This window comes from Aphelocoma coerulescens, chromosome 3 (genome assembly GCF_041296385.1).
Source record: "Aphelocoma coerulescens isolate FSJ_1873_10779 chromosome 3, UR_Acoe_1.0, whole genome shotgun sequence".
Lineage (NCBI taxonomy): Eukaryota > Metazoa > Chordata > Aves > Passeriformes > Corvidae > Aphelocoma > Aphelocoma coerulescens.
The window spans coordinates 78474956-78493638 of NC_091016.1; the positions used below are offsets into that span (position 1 = coordinate 78474956).

Sequence of the window (18683 nt, forward strand, 5' to 3'; positions counted from 1 at the left end):
CTCAAAGTCAGTCTAAGCTTAAGTACCATAAATGTATGCCAGTTTGTTACTTAGAAGCAGTTGTCTGAATTCAGAGGACTATTTAGAATATTTAATGCTCAAGAAAAAGATACAGGTTAGATGTAGACAATGAATTTGTGTCCATTTAGAGAAACGGTTTTAGCTTCAAGAACAGCATAGCATTTTAACTTGGCTTCATTTCACATGCTTCCTCATTTTAAACTGCCAGCATGTTGAGATGCATCCCCTACAAGGGCAGAGCAAATTAGGACAGTAAGGACAGAAATCTATTTCAGAATTAAACCAGAATTGGTACCAGAATGCATGAAGAGAGTGAAGGGTAGGATTGCTAGATCATCACTACAAACAATTTAAGCGAACTTTTATTGAAGCATTAAGTTGTGGTACAGATATTTTTAAATGATCAAAGTCTAACACCACAGAAATTATAAACACCATACTCCCCCCATCCTGATCACCCAGATAGTTCAATAACCCATTCAACAGCTTTCATTTTCATAGACGAGGCTTATGCTTCTTTTTATAAGATGCATTCTTTCAGTATTACTTGAAAAGGGATCTTCAGTCTACTTAAAGGACCTCAAGCCAAAAAATGTCAGAACAATTTGGATAATGCAAGAACAAAAAAAACCCCATTGAAATATTGGTCCTCAATTTTAACACCAAAAAGCATTAGTGCCATTTACAGCATGTAATTGATAACATTGGTAAAGAACATCAATAATATGCTTAAAAAAAAATCAAAATGTTCCAACCACTTGATTTCTAACCAAGCAGACTTTAGTTTAGAAGCACTGAAAAAGTGCTTCATTTATAAATACAGAAGGAACAAAAGAACCATTGCATCAAACCAGAAAGAGTCAAAACATTGCAAGGACAAGAGGGGAAAAATAATCTCAATTTTGTTGTTAACATGCTGGTCTCACAGCTGTTAAAATCCCAGTATTTTGCAAACAAACAGCTGAAAGTGTGCCAGCTTTTCAAAGCCTGCATTTTAGTCAATACTCATTAAAGTGACTTTGAATTACACACTTATTCATGCTCCATGAATAGCATTCTACTTCACTTCTGTCCAGGTGTCCCAGACAGTTCTTGTTCTATGCCTTCACTTAATGCCCTCAAGTCACAGTAAGAGGAACCACCTTAGCAATTAGGAGGAAAAAAACAGATGAAGTCACAACACTCAAGTACAACATAAGTCACATGCACAATGTCACAGGACTGTCACAAGACAGAGGCACTAGCTTTGCTTGGAACAACAAATGAAGTGACACTGGACCAGTTTAGAAGCACTCTTTACAGTCCAAAGTGGCAGGTCACAGGTTTTACTGAGAATAATCCAAACCAATCAACACACCCAGACTGGCAAATTCCACTCCTCCACTTGCCCTACCTGCCAGTGCTCAGGAGCACCAGCTTCCTGTTCTGACATAACAGGTGATTAGGACAGAAATGCCTGGTGCCAATATGAACTTGCACTTTGCAAAGCTGTCACACAATTATGCCAAAGCACTTGAAGCCTGGCTCAGCTCTTCCCCTATCAAGTCTTGGACCTTCATCAAATTCTGCCGTTGCGTAGCGGTGTGACAGCTTGGGGATGCGGACAGACAAACGAGCATTAAGGTGAGACAAAACTTAGCCTGCACTAGTACCGATACCCAAGTTACTAAAGGTGAAAGACCAATGCATTAGCCCAGTGCTACAGGAGAGCTGAGCAAATTCCTAGAAGCTTTATTAGAGCATGAAAAGTCAGCCCGATTTAAAAATAAATCAACCACCACCTGTAGTAGCAAAACAATTTGTAACTGTTTTAAGAACTTTTTCCAAACATGAAAGTGTTAATTAGGAATCAGTTTCATTAGAAATCATAGAAGTTCATCAAAAACTGTTTTAGACTTAAATCACAACTTAGATTAAAAATAAAAGAGTGACAATTTAACAGAGAACTGTCCCCAGTGAGTAGGTTGAGGCTGAAGTCTAATGAGGACGAAAGCCTTGTCTGTGGGGAATTTTTGGTGATACTTGGAGAAAAACTATAGTGTGTGTAATTCTACCTGAATCATTTTTACAAGTGTTGTAAAGTTTCATACAGTAAGATTTTTCTACATGCACTTCAATTTCACAGCAAGAGTGGCATAGAGTACCTAAACACAGAAGAGAGCATTCATGCAAGATATCTAACTCCTTGATATAATAATGCATACAATTCAAAATGGTTATACTATGATTACACCTAGGGCTTTCCACAACTACAAGGTGGTGGGAGTGGAAAGCATGGCCCCCTGAATCATTAACTAGAAAGCAACCACCACCTTCTATATGGGATTTCTTTTTGCGCTTTTTCTTCATTCTTAATCAACTGTGCTGTTGCTGGCAATTTTTTGTAAAACTGGTAAAAACAAAATTATAATCACTGAATTGGGCAATCTGGTGATCAAGACGTTTAAACCCCTCAATCTTCTGGGCAGAGGAAAACACTGTGCGACATTTAGAGCTCTAGAAAACAAAAAAAAGTAAAAGTTACTTTTTAAACTGTCATTTAGAGATGGATTAGCACACTGCATTTCATATATTGTTCTTAGTGTTAATAACATGTTTTAAAACTCTTCCTGACAGTGGTGCAGAAAGTTTAATTCCCAAGCAGTGATTCTGCTCCCTACATATAGTACTGCTGTTCTCTGAACCACTGTGAGGGGTGGAGCACCTCTCCTACGGACACAGGCTGAGAGAACTGGGGCTGATCAGCCTGGAGAAGAGAAGGCTCTGGAGAGACCTTACAGCACCTTCCAGTGCCTAAAGCAGGCTGCAAGAGAACTGCATAGGGACTTTTTACAAGAGCATGTAGTGGTAGAACAAGGGGTGACAGATTTAAACTGAAAGAGGGTGAATTTAGATTAGATACTAGAAAAAAAAATCTTCACTATGAGGGTGGTGAGACACTGGAACAGGTTGCCCAGAGAAAAGTTGTGGATGCCCCATCCCTAGCAGTGTTCAAGGCCAGGTAGGATGGGGCTTTGAGCAAGTCAGTCTAGTGCAAGGTGCCCCTGCCCATGGCAGGGGGTTGGAACCAGATGATCTTTAAGGTCCCCTCCAACCCAAATAATTTTGTGGTTCTATGATTAGCTGAGAGCAACACCATTAACAGCAGCTGTTCTACAACTGAGTTGCAGGCAAATCCAGAAAAATGTCAAAGCAAGAAATTATGCCTACACAGAACTACACAGGAAGTCATTAGAATACTGAGACTGGGATGCCTCATCTTACTGTTTCTGAAGTTTTCTGAAGATCAGATTTAATACAAAGCAAGACTGAAGAGTATTTTTACTTTCCAAAGAAACTACCACCTAAATATAGAGGCAAACTGGAAACTGTTAATCTCCAGTAAAAATCTCTAGCCTTGCTTCATTTGTATCTATGTGTATTTCATCAGCTGATAAGCAAATGCAAGAAAACTCACCTGATTAACAAAGAGAGTTGTCACAAATTTTCCTGGCTTGAAAACCTCTACAACTTTTCTAATCAGGTCATCATAAGAGGTCTGACTTATGTTTGTTTCAAAACTAACATAAGAAAACTCTGGTTCTGGAGTGATGTGAATAGTCCAGTAAGTTCCCTGAAAAAAAAATTAAAGTATTATTACCACCAAATACTTATTTCTTTTAATTACCAATGCTAATTAATAAGGAGTGTAAAACTTACATCCGATTTCATCCCATTCATTGAATACCCACAAGGATTGAACATTGTAGCATCAATAACAGAACCTGGTATCAGGTCACGAATTCCACTCATCTGAAACAAAGTTAAACAACTCTCTTTATCATGCATCCTTACACTTGTTTAGATTTAACTCAAAGGCAGAATGAACATCTATTCAGCAAACAGGACACCAGAATTCTCCAAATAACAAGTCACCCTGATTACTTGTACCACTGTAGATGACTTTGCTCTGCATCTTGTCACTACATAAATGGCAGTGACAAGCTGCATGCAGACTATCCCACTGCCTCTTACAGAGCCCAGCTGCATCCATCCAAGACAAGGAAACAGCTTAGAATTCCAAAATGTACTTGCTTTTGCTGCTGAAATGGAAAACTGAGCTTCTCTTCAACCACTATCCACAAAGTGAAGGCTGTTTACGTTTACTTCAGAGTAAGGATACACTACTTTATACCCCAGAAAGAAGTGGAATCCCAAGTGTTTTGATTTACCACACAGTACCTGAGCTACAGCCAAATCTCAATAGCAAATACAGTATGAGAATCAAAGCCTAAGATGGAAAACAAGATGAAGTCAGGGTACTTGTCAGGAAAATCTGCTCATGTCATGTGACTTTCCCATCTGGGAAAAGGGGAAGAACAGGCAAGCTCATCAAGTTATGCTTAGACCCCAAACCTGCCCTTCCCCTCATCCAAATGGCTCCATGATTTAACCCTGATTTTGATACCTACTTAACCTTTGCATTCCTTATCTCCGGTCTAAGCCTTACTCCTTGTAACGTACATCCTTCAAAGCTACTCAAATTGTGGTTTTATTCCTACTCCTACATTCTTCAGAGTAAAAGCTTCCAATCACCCAAAGCACTGCATATTGCTCCTTTCACTAAAGGAAGGGCATTGAAAACATGAAGTCATATTCCCCAAAAACATTCTAGAGTTAAATTCATTTTCCTCCCAAAGTATTAACCCAACACTTTCTACATCATCTCTCCTACCACAAAATAAACCTTGTATTAAAAAGTAAGTGAAAGAAGCATTTTGTTGCCCTGTTTCCACCATTCTCCAAAAAACCTTAGTTTTCAAGCAAACATACACGAGTGACATCATTTGCAGTAACACCATCTTTCATGTAGAACTGGTCCATAACTACTGGGTCAAGCTCACTCATCAGAATTTCCAGTGTCTGATCAGGCTGATTGGATATCCGACTCTCTGGGAAATCCAGGGTGTACAGGTACCTACATATAGCACAAATCAATTATGTAACACAGGTTAACAGCACCAAGTTAAGTTCTACTGTAAGCCCCAAAGACTTCCAACACCTCACATACATACCAGCAATCAGAGTTCATACGCCCCATGCAATAAGCTGCTCCATCTAGACAAGACAAAAAGCCTCCAGTTAATGTACCACAGCTGAACATTTATGTAAAAGATTACAGTCATTTCTTATTTAAAGACAGGCCTTTCACAGAACCCCACGAGGTTCACTGATGCAGTCAGCAGCTGTATCAAATAACCAGGTATTTAACTTCAGGAATGCAAAGTTAATAATAAGAAAAGCAAGCTCCCTCCGAAGTGGGTCTGGACACCCCAGCTGAGAGGCTACTACCAGGAAATTGATACTACAGTTTAGCTATGCACAGAAAGAAACCCTGGTACTCTTAAAGCCTCTATTAAATGCATTTATGATTATCATTTATTTTCAAATAACTCAGATGAGTACCACAGCTTCCATGTCACTATTTAAAATTTAAGATTCTTCTTGTAAGTCTTAAACTGTATTAAATGTTTAAATTCAGTTTTTAGCATAGTAACTTCCCCTAGAAAAGCCCACATTTTTCTTCAGTGTATTACTTACTTTAAATTACTATCCTAGCTTTTCAATAAGGCTTTCAGAATTCCACAGAGTGATTCTGAAGAATGATTGGAAGTCTGAAGCTGATACGAGGTGTTAAATGTCAAGCTTAGTATGATTTAAATTTTGATCTTGGCAAGCTAGTATCAGGAATTCAAAAAATAAGTATTTATATCTTTGGACTTTTATGCAAGGACTGCTGAATGCTTGGTCTGGCAGCCTGTACATATTGTACTGCTCGTCACTTCTCACGTAACATCAACCCTTCACCCAACTTTGCTGAAGTTTCACCAACTTACTTGGGAAAATTTCATTAAGAAACTCTACTTCTTCCTGGAAATTCCTATGTGGGTACTCCTGGTGGGAAGGCTTCATGAAATTCTTACGTGAATAAAAGAAGCTCTGAAAAAAGAAAGGTGCATCTTAGATATTGAATATATCCATCCATCTTGAATCTAAGAATTTAGAAAAATGCAAGCATTTATGATGAACCTTCACAGGACCTAAGGTTTCATTGTCAAAACACTGCTGCCTGTATTCCTGTTTCAGAAGCACATGGTTATCCCTATCTTAATTTCTAAGCTTCAGGAGACAGCTTAGTTCCAAACTTGTCTTCCACTAGAGAGAGCATGGTCCCAGTTACTCTTAAGTAACTCAGCACAATAGCATTTGTTAGTTAGCACCCACTAAGAGACAAATAAAAGGGCAAATGCTACAGCAGAGCAATCTTACATTACAATCTTCCCATTATGGGAAGTATACATTAATGTCCAAGTTTCAGAATACTTAATAAAAGAGTAGATTTGAATAGTAGTAAAAAGCTTTTTGTACATTTCAAGGAAGATTTGACACCTTACCTGAATTGAGTCAAACCCACTGTATTCCCTAGCAAGCTCCAACAGGGGAACCAGTGCTTGCAGTAAGAGGGTGGTACCACACGTCTTCAAAATGAAACGTCTCTTGGAGACAAACATGCTACTCTCACTGTAAAAAAAGGTGTTAAGAATATATTAAGTGCTCTACATGAAACAATCCAGGTCTTGGTTCTTATCCCAACCAAATACATTCAGCATATGGCAAATAAACATAGTCAGCAAATAAATCAATAGAATGCAGCTAACATTTGAGAGCTGTTATGATTTCCCAAAACAAATACCTGCTCCAAGCATGATATTGCAGAGCTGTCACACTACAGGAAAAGGCACACACATTAGACACCCTCAAACCATCCCAGAAACACAAACATGCTGTGATTTGGGTACACAGGCACAGCTATATGATATGCCTTACCAATAAAATACTGCAATTAACTATACATTAAGTCAGATACTTAACTACAGCCCAGCTGAACTGGAGATAGGCATTGATACTGCATCCAGAACATTTAAACATGCTTAACAAGTATCTTGTCACCAGGTAACTGAACAGTGGGAGTAAAAATTAGCTTAAATAACTCAATTTGGAATGCAGTTTACAAATCGACGTCAAGGTTAAATTTCATCCAGGATGCAGTCCAACTAGTTACTCTTTTCAAGATTTTGCTTTAAATATGAGTCTTGAAGAAACAAGACTTGAGCAGTTTCTTTGACTAGCTTGCTCTTAGCACAACCTTGCCCTCAAGGCAGTCTTTCAGAGTACAAAAGCTTCAGTATTTGTAATCTGAAGTAAACCAGAGAATGTCAAATGTGTCTGTAAAGTTCATGCAGAAAAAGCAAGAAAGCATTTTGCAAGATGAAAAACACATGGCAAAAGTAGTGTCCTTACAACTAACTTCAGCATAACACAAAAATTCCAGGGTTTCAGGAAAGCTACAGTTTTACAGATACCCTTAGGTCAGCTGCAAGAGTTGTTCTACTTGATTGTAGTATCTGCAGTTAAAGCTGATCTACTGATAAGGTTTTTTTGCTGATCTGTAAGTGACATCTATAGCCTATTCTGCTGAAGTAACACTAAAATTCTGTATTGGGGATACTTATTTACCCATGGACAAAATTCAGTGATGAGGTGCAAAGCCACCACAGCTTTGTCAATCCTTTTGGTTAAAGGAAAAAAGAAACAACTAATGAAGAAATCTGCACCTCTGAACAGAAGATCCCTGCAAATTGTAGCCATCAATTACAGGACATTAACCCAACAATGGATTCTCAGCCAAGTGGATCACATATGACAGCTTTCACTTTTTTCCCTCCTAGGGACTAAAAGAATGAGCCAGGGCCTTACCTGAGTACATAAGCTTCCTGCTTGTCAGTTTTTGTCACACTTATGATCAAACAATGCACATTCTCCAGAAGTTTGTCCCACTCAATCCTGTGAAGAAATTATAGAAGAGCACAAACAACAGGTTAAACAAATCAAAGCTTGGGGGAGCCCTGGATAAAAAGCCCAAACAAGACTAGAGTCTTGAGTTACTGGGTCTGAAAGCACAAAATGGGAAGACTTCATATAAGGACTGTCTCTCACAATACAGTAATACTGAATTCTTTGCTCTTGATGGCTCAGTATTCCTCAAAGTCTGATACTGTGATCTCCTGCATGCGGACAACTGCCAAACAGCAACCTCAAGCTTCTAACTAGGAGAGTCAGGATGACCTTAAATCCTGCATCCCACATGTACTAAGACAAAATTAATTGTTTAGTAACTTAAGGTACACTTTAGGTTGCATTTCTATGCACTTCAACCACAGCAGTCATTGGCAACTACTAGAGTAATAAACCAGCAAGTTATCATTAAGATGTTTTAATTATGCATACAACAGAATGTTGAGAGTCAAGTTCATAATTTAAATGAAAACCTAAAAACTAATAGATTTCAATGGCCTGAATTCCTCTTTGACCAACCAGGATCACACAATTCCTTCATACAGTGCAAATTGTAGCTATGGTGCTAGAATTCAGTATGGTGGTAGAAGTTTAACATTTCAATTCTTTACTAATATTACTCATTCTACAAGGAATCTGAAAAAAAATAAACCAAGGGCTCAAATTAAGCCAAAAGACTTTCAAGTACTCAAGAGGAATGACAGACTTGCAAAAAAACTACTTTGGTTGTCAGTTCAGTCTTGTGTCTACACCTGATCAGCAGAATCCAATATAGTCAATTTTCCTATAAATAAGACAGAAACAGATACAGCTTCCTGACGTCACAAAATTGCAAGACTGCCAGCTGTCCTACTTCTCCCTTCCCACAGCATATTCCACCTGCAGGTTCGTGCTGGCTCTTGTCCTCAGGGATGTCATGAGCCAAGAGATTTACTAACCCAGCACAAAACTAAGCTGCCCATCAGCAGAGCTAGAATAACTGCAGGAGCTGGGATCATGAAAGAATTGCCAATTTTTCATCACCAAGCAAGCTCAGCTTGCCCATATAAAACTGTCAGCCTAATCCTTCTTCAGGAGTCAGACCTCTCACCCTTTACTGGCACTGCAAAAGCCCCGTGGCTGTGATCCATGACAGAGCACTCACTGCACATCAACAGGCTTCCTCCTGCAGCCACCAGTCTCTCCTCTTAGAAAACTGGAGAGTTCATGAAGTTTTAGATTCTGTTGTATGCATAATTAAAACATCCAGATATTTTTTAGCCTCTCTAAGCACTCCAGAAAATAAATGCCTTAACTTCTCCTTAAATGAATTTACTTATTCAGGAGAATGCCCCCTGAAACTGAATTCTGTATCTTTACTAATACTTGAGGATTTCCCATTTAAAGTATATATTACACCAGAATAGTATTTATATATATTTGATTCAACCAGAACATACTTAACTTACAAACTCGTATTATACTCTCCTTTTAAATGACACTGAAGGTATTAAAAATGAGTTTAGGAAAATCCTATGCATTTTAAAAAAACCTCATAATTAAGTGCACATCTGAACAAATTTTGTCCTCTGGCTACAACACACCAGCATAAGTCTGCCAGTCACCCTTCCTGTAAACTGAACTAGGTAATGTATGAGATTGTTCAGATCATTCCAGCAACCCTATTGACATTTTATCTGCCATTAAATAAAACCCAGCATCTGACATTGCATTTGTGAAAGGTGAGGAAGAATTCCCTGATACTGAGCTGTACTAACTCCATTTGTACATTACTACAAATCTGATTTTGTACTTGCCTAAGTATTAATGGGCACATAACTATCTTAGGCTTTGCAAGAGCATACGTCTCAGCCTTCACAAGCTTCTTATCTGGTCAGACAGTAAAAACCTCAGCCTTATGCAGGCAAGTGACACTTTATCCCTGTAGTACAGTTCTGTCCACCCTTTTCAGGGAAATGGCTCCTCTAAGCATCACACATATTAGCAGAGGAAGATGTAACAAGTTTGGCAGTCCAGGGAGGGGTCAGTATAGCACCAACAATACACTACTGCATGTTAAGTCCAAAGCCCACGAAGCAAAGGAAGTCCCATTATGCTTGTTGGTGCTACAGCTGGTATTTAGGTACTATGGCTGAAATCCACAGTTGCACAGGACCTCTGCACATCATAGTCCTCACTATTGTACTACAGAAGCCACAGGTAAGTGTACACTAAATGTTGTGTTCAGCCTTTACAGAAATCAAGGGCAAGGTCATAATTTGATCTGTTTAGAGCAGCGTTAAGGGAAAACTCCACAACTTTATAAACAGACAAGATGCCAGGCTTGCTCTAGAAGAATATGTAGACTAACAAAGGATTGCAGCACCCAGGATGAGACTTTGCCACATTAGGGAGAAGTTCTGCAGGGATACTGGCCTGTATCTATTTGCATGTTAAAGTTAAGTACAGAAAACTAAAGAAAGGCTGGATTTGATCCAACATAATCTATTTAAACAAGATGACCTTAGTGTTTGGCATGTGCTATTGTTTAAAGCACACAAGGAAGAATATCTGGGACTACTTTGTACCAAGCAGATTAAGTTCACTAGAAGTCTAACTCCTGTATTTCTTCCTTTTTTTTTGATCCTCATAATTTATGTCACTAGTTGAGACAAGCAATATCTACCCACACTTAAACGAAGAAACAAAATCAACCTTAAAAGTAGTATTTCAATGGTTATCACTAAACATATTGCAGCTATTCAGTAATAAGTAAAAATTGTCTAAGTTAGTAACTCAAGTTTTTGAGAACACTACTTATTTCACAACTGAGTTAAGTTTTAACTTGGAAGCAAAGCCTCCAACTGAAAAAGGGTAACCGAGTAAGGCTAATTCTCAACAAAGTGCCACCACGGACTTCTGCTCATCAAAATTCCCCATTCAATGATCAATGTGCAAGGCATTACTATTTCCTAACTTATTTCCCATAGCCAGACATCAGGACAACGCCAGTTTGGAAAATGCTTTCCTATACTCAAGCATAGTAGAACATGATCCATGAGAATCATTGGCAGCTCTCACTGGAAGCAAGTTCTGCAGCAGACCTGCAGACACACACTTGAGACGGACTCCCCACTTATGTGGGCTTATTGACTACTTCAAATCTGTAAGATTCCATTTCTGATTTTTCAAATAACTGCTACTTATCCAGAGTCAAATTAGTTTCTTGAATGGGCAAGCATGATTCATCTGAAATGACTGCACCTTCTCAGAGAATAGCAAATTAAAATGAAATACATCTACTCAAGTGTGAAGAACTGTCCTTGCTTGAACGGTAAAAAGCTATTTGTTCTACACTTGACTAGCTGAACATCCCAAAAGGGAAAAAAAACCAACCGAGTTTAACAATCTACTCCTATCCTACTCCTACAATCTACTGTGTTGCAATATTTAGTGCCTTATCAACAGACTTGTTACCAGAGTACAAATAGCTTCCATTCAAACTGCCAACCAGGTACGTCAGTAGGGGAAAGCTACTATAACTGAGAAGTAGCTTAATTGTAGGAAGTGTGCTTCATGTTGCTAATGAATAGTGAACAGTGCCTCTCAACCAAGCTCCAAAGCATTGTATTTGCACCTTTATTTCAGAAGGAAGTTTTCCTTGACAGATAAAACCATGCTATTGAATGCAAGTTATTGGCCTCTTCTGAGCCTTTACCTTCGGGGTAAAACACATTCTTTAACAAGAGTCAAGCATACCAGGCACAATACTGCTGTTTCAGGCCAACTGGGAGAGTTGCCTGAACAGCAATTTGAAGAGATTAAGAACTACATCAAGAATTCATTCCTATCAGCAACAACAGCCTCCTCAAGCACACCACCCCAGTAGAAGTACCTTGCTAAGGCAGCTAGACAGCACTGGAAAGAAAAGCTGTTTTGCAGTAGGGAAGGAATTCTTAGCAAATAAATCATATGGAACTCCTAAATACAGCTTAAACCACATACATACTCTTGCATAGCTTTTCATTAAAATAGAACAGCTGACGATTCTGTAGTACCAAAAGTAATAAGCCTTTTAATCTTGACTGTAAGACCTTGTTTTAATGTCAAGCATTCAAGTGCAGAGCAATCTTTTATCCCTTCCCTGTTACCTACTAAGTACTTTCAGGAGCCACATAGGTATCAGTTACCTCATTAGCAGGCTACAGTTAAATAGGCAAATTCCTACCAATACCATGATCTAGACAGCCAAACTTAAAACTGTGTCTAAACTGCCTATGCAGAGGAGATGCAGCCAAGACACACGAAAGCTGGCTAAGTATCAGTGTCAGCAGAGCTGGAACATTGGTTTCAAGTGTCCTGAAACAGGCAGGAAACACACAAAAGTCACAAGCATTTAAAATCACCTCCCAGCCATTAGTGTATTTCTCTGCAGACAGCTGCATGTGAATTACTTCCTACTACAAAAATAATTCATAAATTGCTGTTTAAGATAGATTACCTTGAACCACTTACACAGCCTGAGTTTAGGCTCAGGGCATTTGCAACTTGGTAAGTTTACTTAGGCAGTATCTGTGGGGTGCACAAGTGTCACACCCTCTATATACTCTGAGCACATCTATACAGAGAGACTGTCCACATCTCCCTTATCTTAAACTTAAGGAGCTCTCCAGGGACATACACTTAATCTAGAGAGACAGGCACCTGAACGGAAAATTGCATCCACATCGAAAGTGATTCTATGCAGTACTCCTCACAAAATCCTTCTTACCTAGAAAGTCCCAAGCCAACTACTTTAGAGCATCACTACCGAATGAAACCAAAATACTTCAGCAATGGCACAAAGATGGCCACAGATAGTGCTCTGAAGGCTGCATATTCCTCCTGCTGCAGGCCTTACATGACTATTGCAGTTACATGAAATGGGGACTCCATCCTTTACATCCAAAGATACTCAAAGGGTATTCCCAAGTCTCTCATATCCAAGGACATCCAAAGTGTTTAAGGAACCATGAGGCACAGCAAGACCTACAAGCAACATTCAGGGCAAATCTGAGTGTAATTTTCTCCAGAAGGAACATACTGTAAAGCAGCAAGTATCACCAAAAGCCCCAAGTCTTCCCGTTCTCCTGGCTGAGCAAACAACCATTAGGAAAGCCCTTTGAGGAATACACCAATAGCTGCTTATTTATTTGCTACAGAGTCTCACTAATAGCCCAGACCTTTGACAGAAAGTGACTAACCAAATGCTTCAGCGGTAAAGTAGGAAAATGTCAGAAAGCCTTCAACTTAAGTCTTCACTTCCTGCAAGCAGTATCAGAATCAGCAGTAGTGAGAATAAAAGGACTTGTTTCCTTTGTGTAAAACCATTCTTTAATTATAATTTTGAGTTACAAGAAAACATTTTACCTGTAGTTTTGAACCCGATCTAAAATCTAGTTGATTAATATCCATTCTGATGAGGGGAAGACTGCACTCTTGCTTAAAGTTCTCCAGATAACCTTGCATTGCCCATAAAAAAAGCTCAGCAAGTACACAGGGACAGAAGCCCTTATCTTAGCACACCCCTGCCTTATTTCCAGAGTCACTTCAGTTTTGTTCCGAAGCACTGGCAGAGTAAGAGCAGAGCAGGGTTCATGGCCCAGCTTCCTTGTACCGTCAGTGTTTGAGGAAACACTGCCCAGGACTGGGGGAAGGGCAGAGGTGCAGCGGCACTGCAGCAGTGAGCTCACTCAGGCTACAGGGTGCAGTACAAAGCAAGGATTTACAGGACTCCTATCAAATCCTTGACTGGATAGTGCTTGGGAGCTTTCTTGTAGCACAGGATCAGAATGTGGTATCAGTGTCACCCCATGCTGCTCATTGATGCAGTTTTCTCCACATAACATAGACAAATAGGAAGCAGATTAGAAGTCCATAAATAAGCTTAATTTCAGTGTATTCCTCAGGGCTGAATGGTTGAGATATGAACTTTTAACACTGGCATCATTTATTTATGGTTTCAAACTTCTGTACATTCAAGATCCTGATAACCCTTGAGATGGAAAATGCATAGCTGCACATCATCTGAAGGAATAAACAGCTTATTTTACTGTGGGGATAGTGAATGCACCACACAGTCACCATGGAAATCCAGGGCTTGCAGCACGTTCATCATGTTTTCAGCAAACCCTCTGCTTTCTATACATAGTTTAAGGCTATTTTTTTAGAAAAAAAACATGCTTTACAAAGCATAGTGAGAACAAGCAAATTAAAGCAAATTATTTTGAGACCACGAAAACATTAACTTCATGCCACTGCTGAATATAAGCAGGGTAGGCATCTTTAGATGCTTGCCAGTAACTATTTCAACCACAAGACCTTTCTGCCTAACTCATTAACAAGTGAGCAAAACCACCCCAAAACTTAACAACAAAGTAGAGCTCAAGTTCAATACTTTTTAGTTGGGATCTTTATTGAATGTATTTAAATGACAGTCAGATCTTTTCTGAAATACATTACACCCAATCCAAACTTTGATCCAGAAAGCAGGTTTGCCTACAGGAGGAAAAAATGTGGAAAAAAAAAGTCTTAACCGCATCAGCTCAAGAGCTTTTTTTTTTGATGATGATATCCAGCAAGGACTTGAAAATATCTAGTCCCTAACAAGCATACACAACATGGAAATTTTTAGCTTCGAACACCAGCTTAGTCATTCAGTAGATGAATGGTTCACATTTCACTACTAAGCAGGTATCACAATACAAAAGGCAAGCTCAACTGGTTTGCAATTTGATTCTAATTTAGCTATTGTTCTACACTTTCAGCTTTGATTTCAGATTCTGTTCAACATAAACTAGCTTATTCAATCCCTTTATAGAATTAGCATAGCAGGATACATTGTATTCAGGACTTTCATTTGCAGCTATCAGCTGTAATAGGTAACTTAATTCTGACGGTTTTCCAGAAGAGAATGTTTGTAGAAGTTCGTTTCATGCTAGAAACACAGTATCACTGATAATTACAAGCAAACTCAGGTTAATAGCACTTTCAGACATATCACAGCTTCCTGCCAAAAAAAGTAAGCAACTTCGATTAACATGCTGTATTAAGAGCCAATTAACACAAAAGTCTTCAAAGCCTGCTCACAGCTCTGACAGTGTTAAAGACCACACGTTCAACAGTTAACAGTTTTTATCCACTCTATTAAAACTTTACAGCCATATCTAAACCACACAAAGGAACTGCGCCGGTACCTACACTGCAATTACCTTAAATGCTCTTGAGCAGTTTAAAAGTTACGTTTGCAGTTTTGCAAACACGAGTCTGAGCTGACAAATGGAAGACCAGAGAGCATGAATGTGTCAGCGAGGAAAGCATTTGCAGAATGCCACCTCTAAACTACATCTGCATAATTAACACAAAAATACTTTGGGAATCTTTCACATTTTAAGTCAAACACTGCAGGACTCCTCAAGCACCTGCGTAGCTCACATCATCTGCAAGTATTTCAGCTAGGATTTTCCTTCCAGGATTACCTGGACATTAACTGTACAAGCTGTTACCCTGTATCTGCTACACCACTAAGCCTCAGAGCTATAAAACCACATTTGATGATTTCCATGTTAAGTACATTATTCAGAAAGATCTAAATAGTTTCACAAGTCAAAGTCAGATGAGCATATTACCTCATTACACCAACAGGACAGAAGTAAAAATGTATTCTTCAGTGCTTCTGGTACAGCAGAAATGAAGCTTCCACTAACCATGAGCATTCAGATGCACACACAACATGGGCTATTCATTTTTTTTTAAAAAAAGGCAGTTATCTGCTCACTGCCAATTCAGATCTGTGAATAGCTAAGTCTACCAATATATAAACGAGAAATTTGCTGAGAAATACCAAAACAAAGGAAAAGACAAATAGGATACATCTCTGAATGGAGCTGCTACCATCAACAACATATTCCCAACATTAAATACACTATTACAAGCTCCCTGACCAGAGATCGTTGGGTAACAGTGATATGCACAAGCAGATCTGGATACACTGACAGCCAGATCCTCCAGCTACCACCCGAACCTGAAAAGCTGAACAGTTGACCATACTGAAGGTGAACTACTGACATGAGTAAAACGTGCAGATTTGCCCTGTTTGCTTAGGACAAGCCTGCCTTTTCCAGCTGTGTCAGCTGATCCCACCTACATACCATTTTTGTTGTCACTGCAAGCTCATCCACAGTTCTGCAGATTTTGTTTTGTACTTCAAGCTTGCAGCTACCATTTTCTGACACTTCCAGAACACATTTTTTTGTGGATCTATAGCTAGACCCTCCAAGTTAGAAGTCTAAGTATTCCATAGAATCCGAGAATGGTCTGGGTTGGAAGGGGCCCTAAAGATTATCTAGCTCCAGCGTTTCTACACTGTCCCTCTCCAAAATACAGCCCTGCCAATCTGCAGTACAGACGCCTCATGCCCGCCTTGTCCAGCACGGCTCCAGAGCCGCCCCGTGTGCCGGCAGGTGGCCATCGGCTCCTGCGCTAACAAAGGCGGCGCAGGCACATTCCTGGGCGGCGGGCGGGGAGCGGCGGGAGCCGGTGCCGAACACGTGCGCCGGGAGCGGAGCGGTGCGGAGCGGGCCCCGGGCCTTCCTTCCCCCGCCCCGGGCGGCGCCGAGCGCGGCGCCAGCGCATTCCCCACGTGCCCATTGGGTGACGGGCGCGGCCCGGCCCTCCGCGGCGTCCCGCTCCCATTGGCCTCGGCTCCTCAATGGGGGAGAGCGACGGGAGCGGCGGCGCGGCCCGGGAGCGCGGCCAGGACACTCACGTGTAAACCGCGGCTCCGGCCACACTTCTGGGGGAGGAGGGAGCACCCCCTTTCCCGGTGCCTCCCTCGCTCCGGTGCCCACCGCACCGCAGGGAGACACGGGAAGGGTCCCCGGGTACCGCCCGCTTCCCTCGGCGAGAGCTGCTCGAGGGACCTGTCCGGCTACGCAGTGCCGGAGGTCGCCGCCACACCGGCCATGTGAGGGAAACATCAACCCTCGCCCCGACAGCCAGAGGAATCTCCCTTTCCAGCTTGCAATAACTGAGAGGGAGATGCCTGAGCCCCCACTCTCCGCAGTACGGCACGGGCAGGGATTTCCCGAGCCTTTTCGTCCCGAAACTGGCCGTAGGAGCGGGACGTGCCGCCGCAGAGGGGTGGGCGCCGCTGCCGTGCTCCGACCGCCAGCAGCACTGCGACACCGCGCCCGCTCCCCCCGCGGCGCTCCCGGCCGGCGCGGCACACGCCCGGCTCCGCGCTCCGCTTCGCCGCCGCCACATGTTGCCAGCGGGAACCGCGCGGGGCTGCACGAGGCGGCGGCGCGGAATGGCTTCCGTCCCCGGCACCACCACCTCCCGCCGGCCGGGACGAGGGGAGCCTCCCTGCCCGGGGGTCTCTGAAGGGCGGCGAAAAGTCACCCCAGCGGGGAGATGCTGTCACCGCGGGAGCGGGAAGGCGGCCGGCAGCGCGGGAGCCCAGCCCCCACCGACGGCCACCCCGGAACCTGCCTTCCCCCGGCGCGGCCGCCATCGCCCCCCAAAGCGCCGCCACACCCGGGCCATTCAGGGACCCTCCCGCCCGCCGGCCGTCCCCCGAGGGGAGCGCTGCCCCCGCCGCCACCTCTCCCCGCTCCGACCCCACCCCGCCCCGGCCGTTCGCGGACCTGGGTATGGTGCGGAGGTCGCCGGACCCCTTGCTCTGGTGCGGCTCCTGCTGCGCGGGCTGCTGCCGGGCGAACCACACCTCCAACAGCTTCTCGGTCCCTTCGAAGAAGTGTGCACCGCTCTCCTTCATGGTGAGACAACTCGGCAACCAACAACCACAGAAATTAAACGACAACCAAACTGCCGCCCCCGGCTGCCACCGTTCGCTGCTGCTGCACGGGCCGCGCTGCTGCCGCCGCCGGGTCTCAGTCCGTCCCGGGCGGGTTTCACCTTCTGGGAGATTTGCTTAATATTAATTAAAAAAAAAAATAGAGGAATAAGTAGAAGAAGGAAGGTTTTGTTTTTTTTTAAACGGGCGAAAACCACCCGGAGTGCGCGGCGGCGGATGCGGCGTGAGCGGGTTACAGTCCGAGCGGGGGTGCGGGCGGGCGATGCGGTTCGGTTCCTTGTAGTCCGTGTGTTCCCCTGTTACAGAGAAGAGCGTTGAGCGAGCGCTAGCTAATGTCGCCGGCCATACTGTGTAAGCGAGGGGCCAGTGCGCACGCAGCCGCCTTTATATCCCGCAGGTACCCGCATCACGCCGGGTCGCGCTGCACATTGGGCGGCCGCCGCTCCGGCCCGCCCTTCTCAGCTTCCCATAGGGCGGCGGCGACGCCCGTCGAGACATATGCCGGTTCCTCGGGTCCCTCCCGCTGCGGCCCGCCCGCCTACCCGCAGGGAGCGGGAGATGGAGCGCGGGCGGCGGCGGGGCAGGGACAGGGATGGGGACAGGGACAGCTCAGCGGTAGCGCAGCGTTCGGGGCCGCGTTGTGGCGGCCGCACTGGGATCGGACCGCGCCGACCCGAGCATGGGTAGGAAGCACGGCCTGTGGTCAGCAGTGAGCCGTGCCAGGGGGAGCAGGGCTGGACACGGCCTAAAGACGGCGGGCGAGCCCGAGAATGCCGGGTCTTCCCGGGCCGCGGCGGCAGCGCTGCGCCCGCACCCGGCGCTCCTTCCCTCTGCGCCCGCCGTAAGGCGCTTCCCTCGCTCGTAAGAGGAGCTCAGCCGAGCGTTCAGGCGCAGTTCCCATTCCGTTCGCCCCTGCCAGGAGACCGGCGTG

The 18683-nt window shown here is 43.1% G+C and overlaps 1 protein-coding gene across 1 annotated transcript; it reads right to left on the reverse strand.

The window, feature by feature from the left end:
* Window positions 1-365: 365 nt before the first annotated feature.
* Window positions 366-18106, reverse strand: AMD1 (adenosylmethionine decarboxylase 1). The gene is made up of 9 exons (XM_069010982.1): window positions 17583-18106; window positions 7819-7905; window positions 6456-6582; window positions 5898-6000; window positions 5076-5118; window positions 4834-4978; window positions 3721-3813; window positions 3479-3634; window positions 366-2517 (listed from the first exon to the last, which is right to left on the reverse strand). Exons 1-9 carry the CDS (start codon window positions 17711-17713, stop codon window positions 2377-2379), a joined length of 1026 nt encoding a protein of 341 aa, XP_068867083.1. The 5' UTR covers window positions 17714-18106; the 3' UTR covers window positions 366-2376.
* Between the last annotated feature and the right edge of the window lie 577 nt (window positions 18107-18683).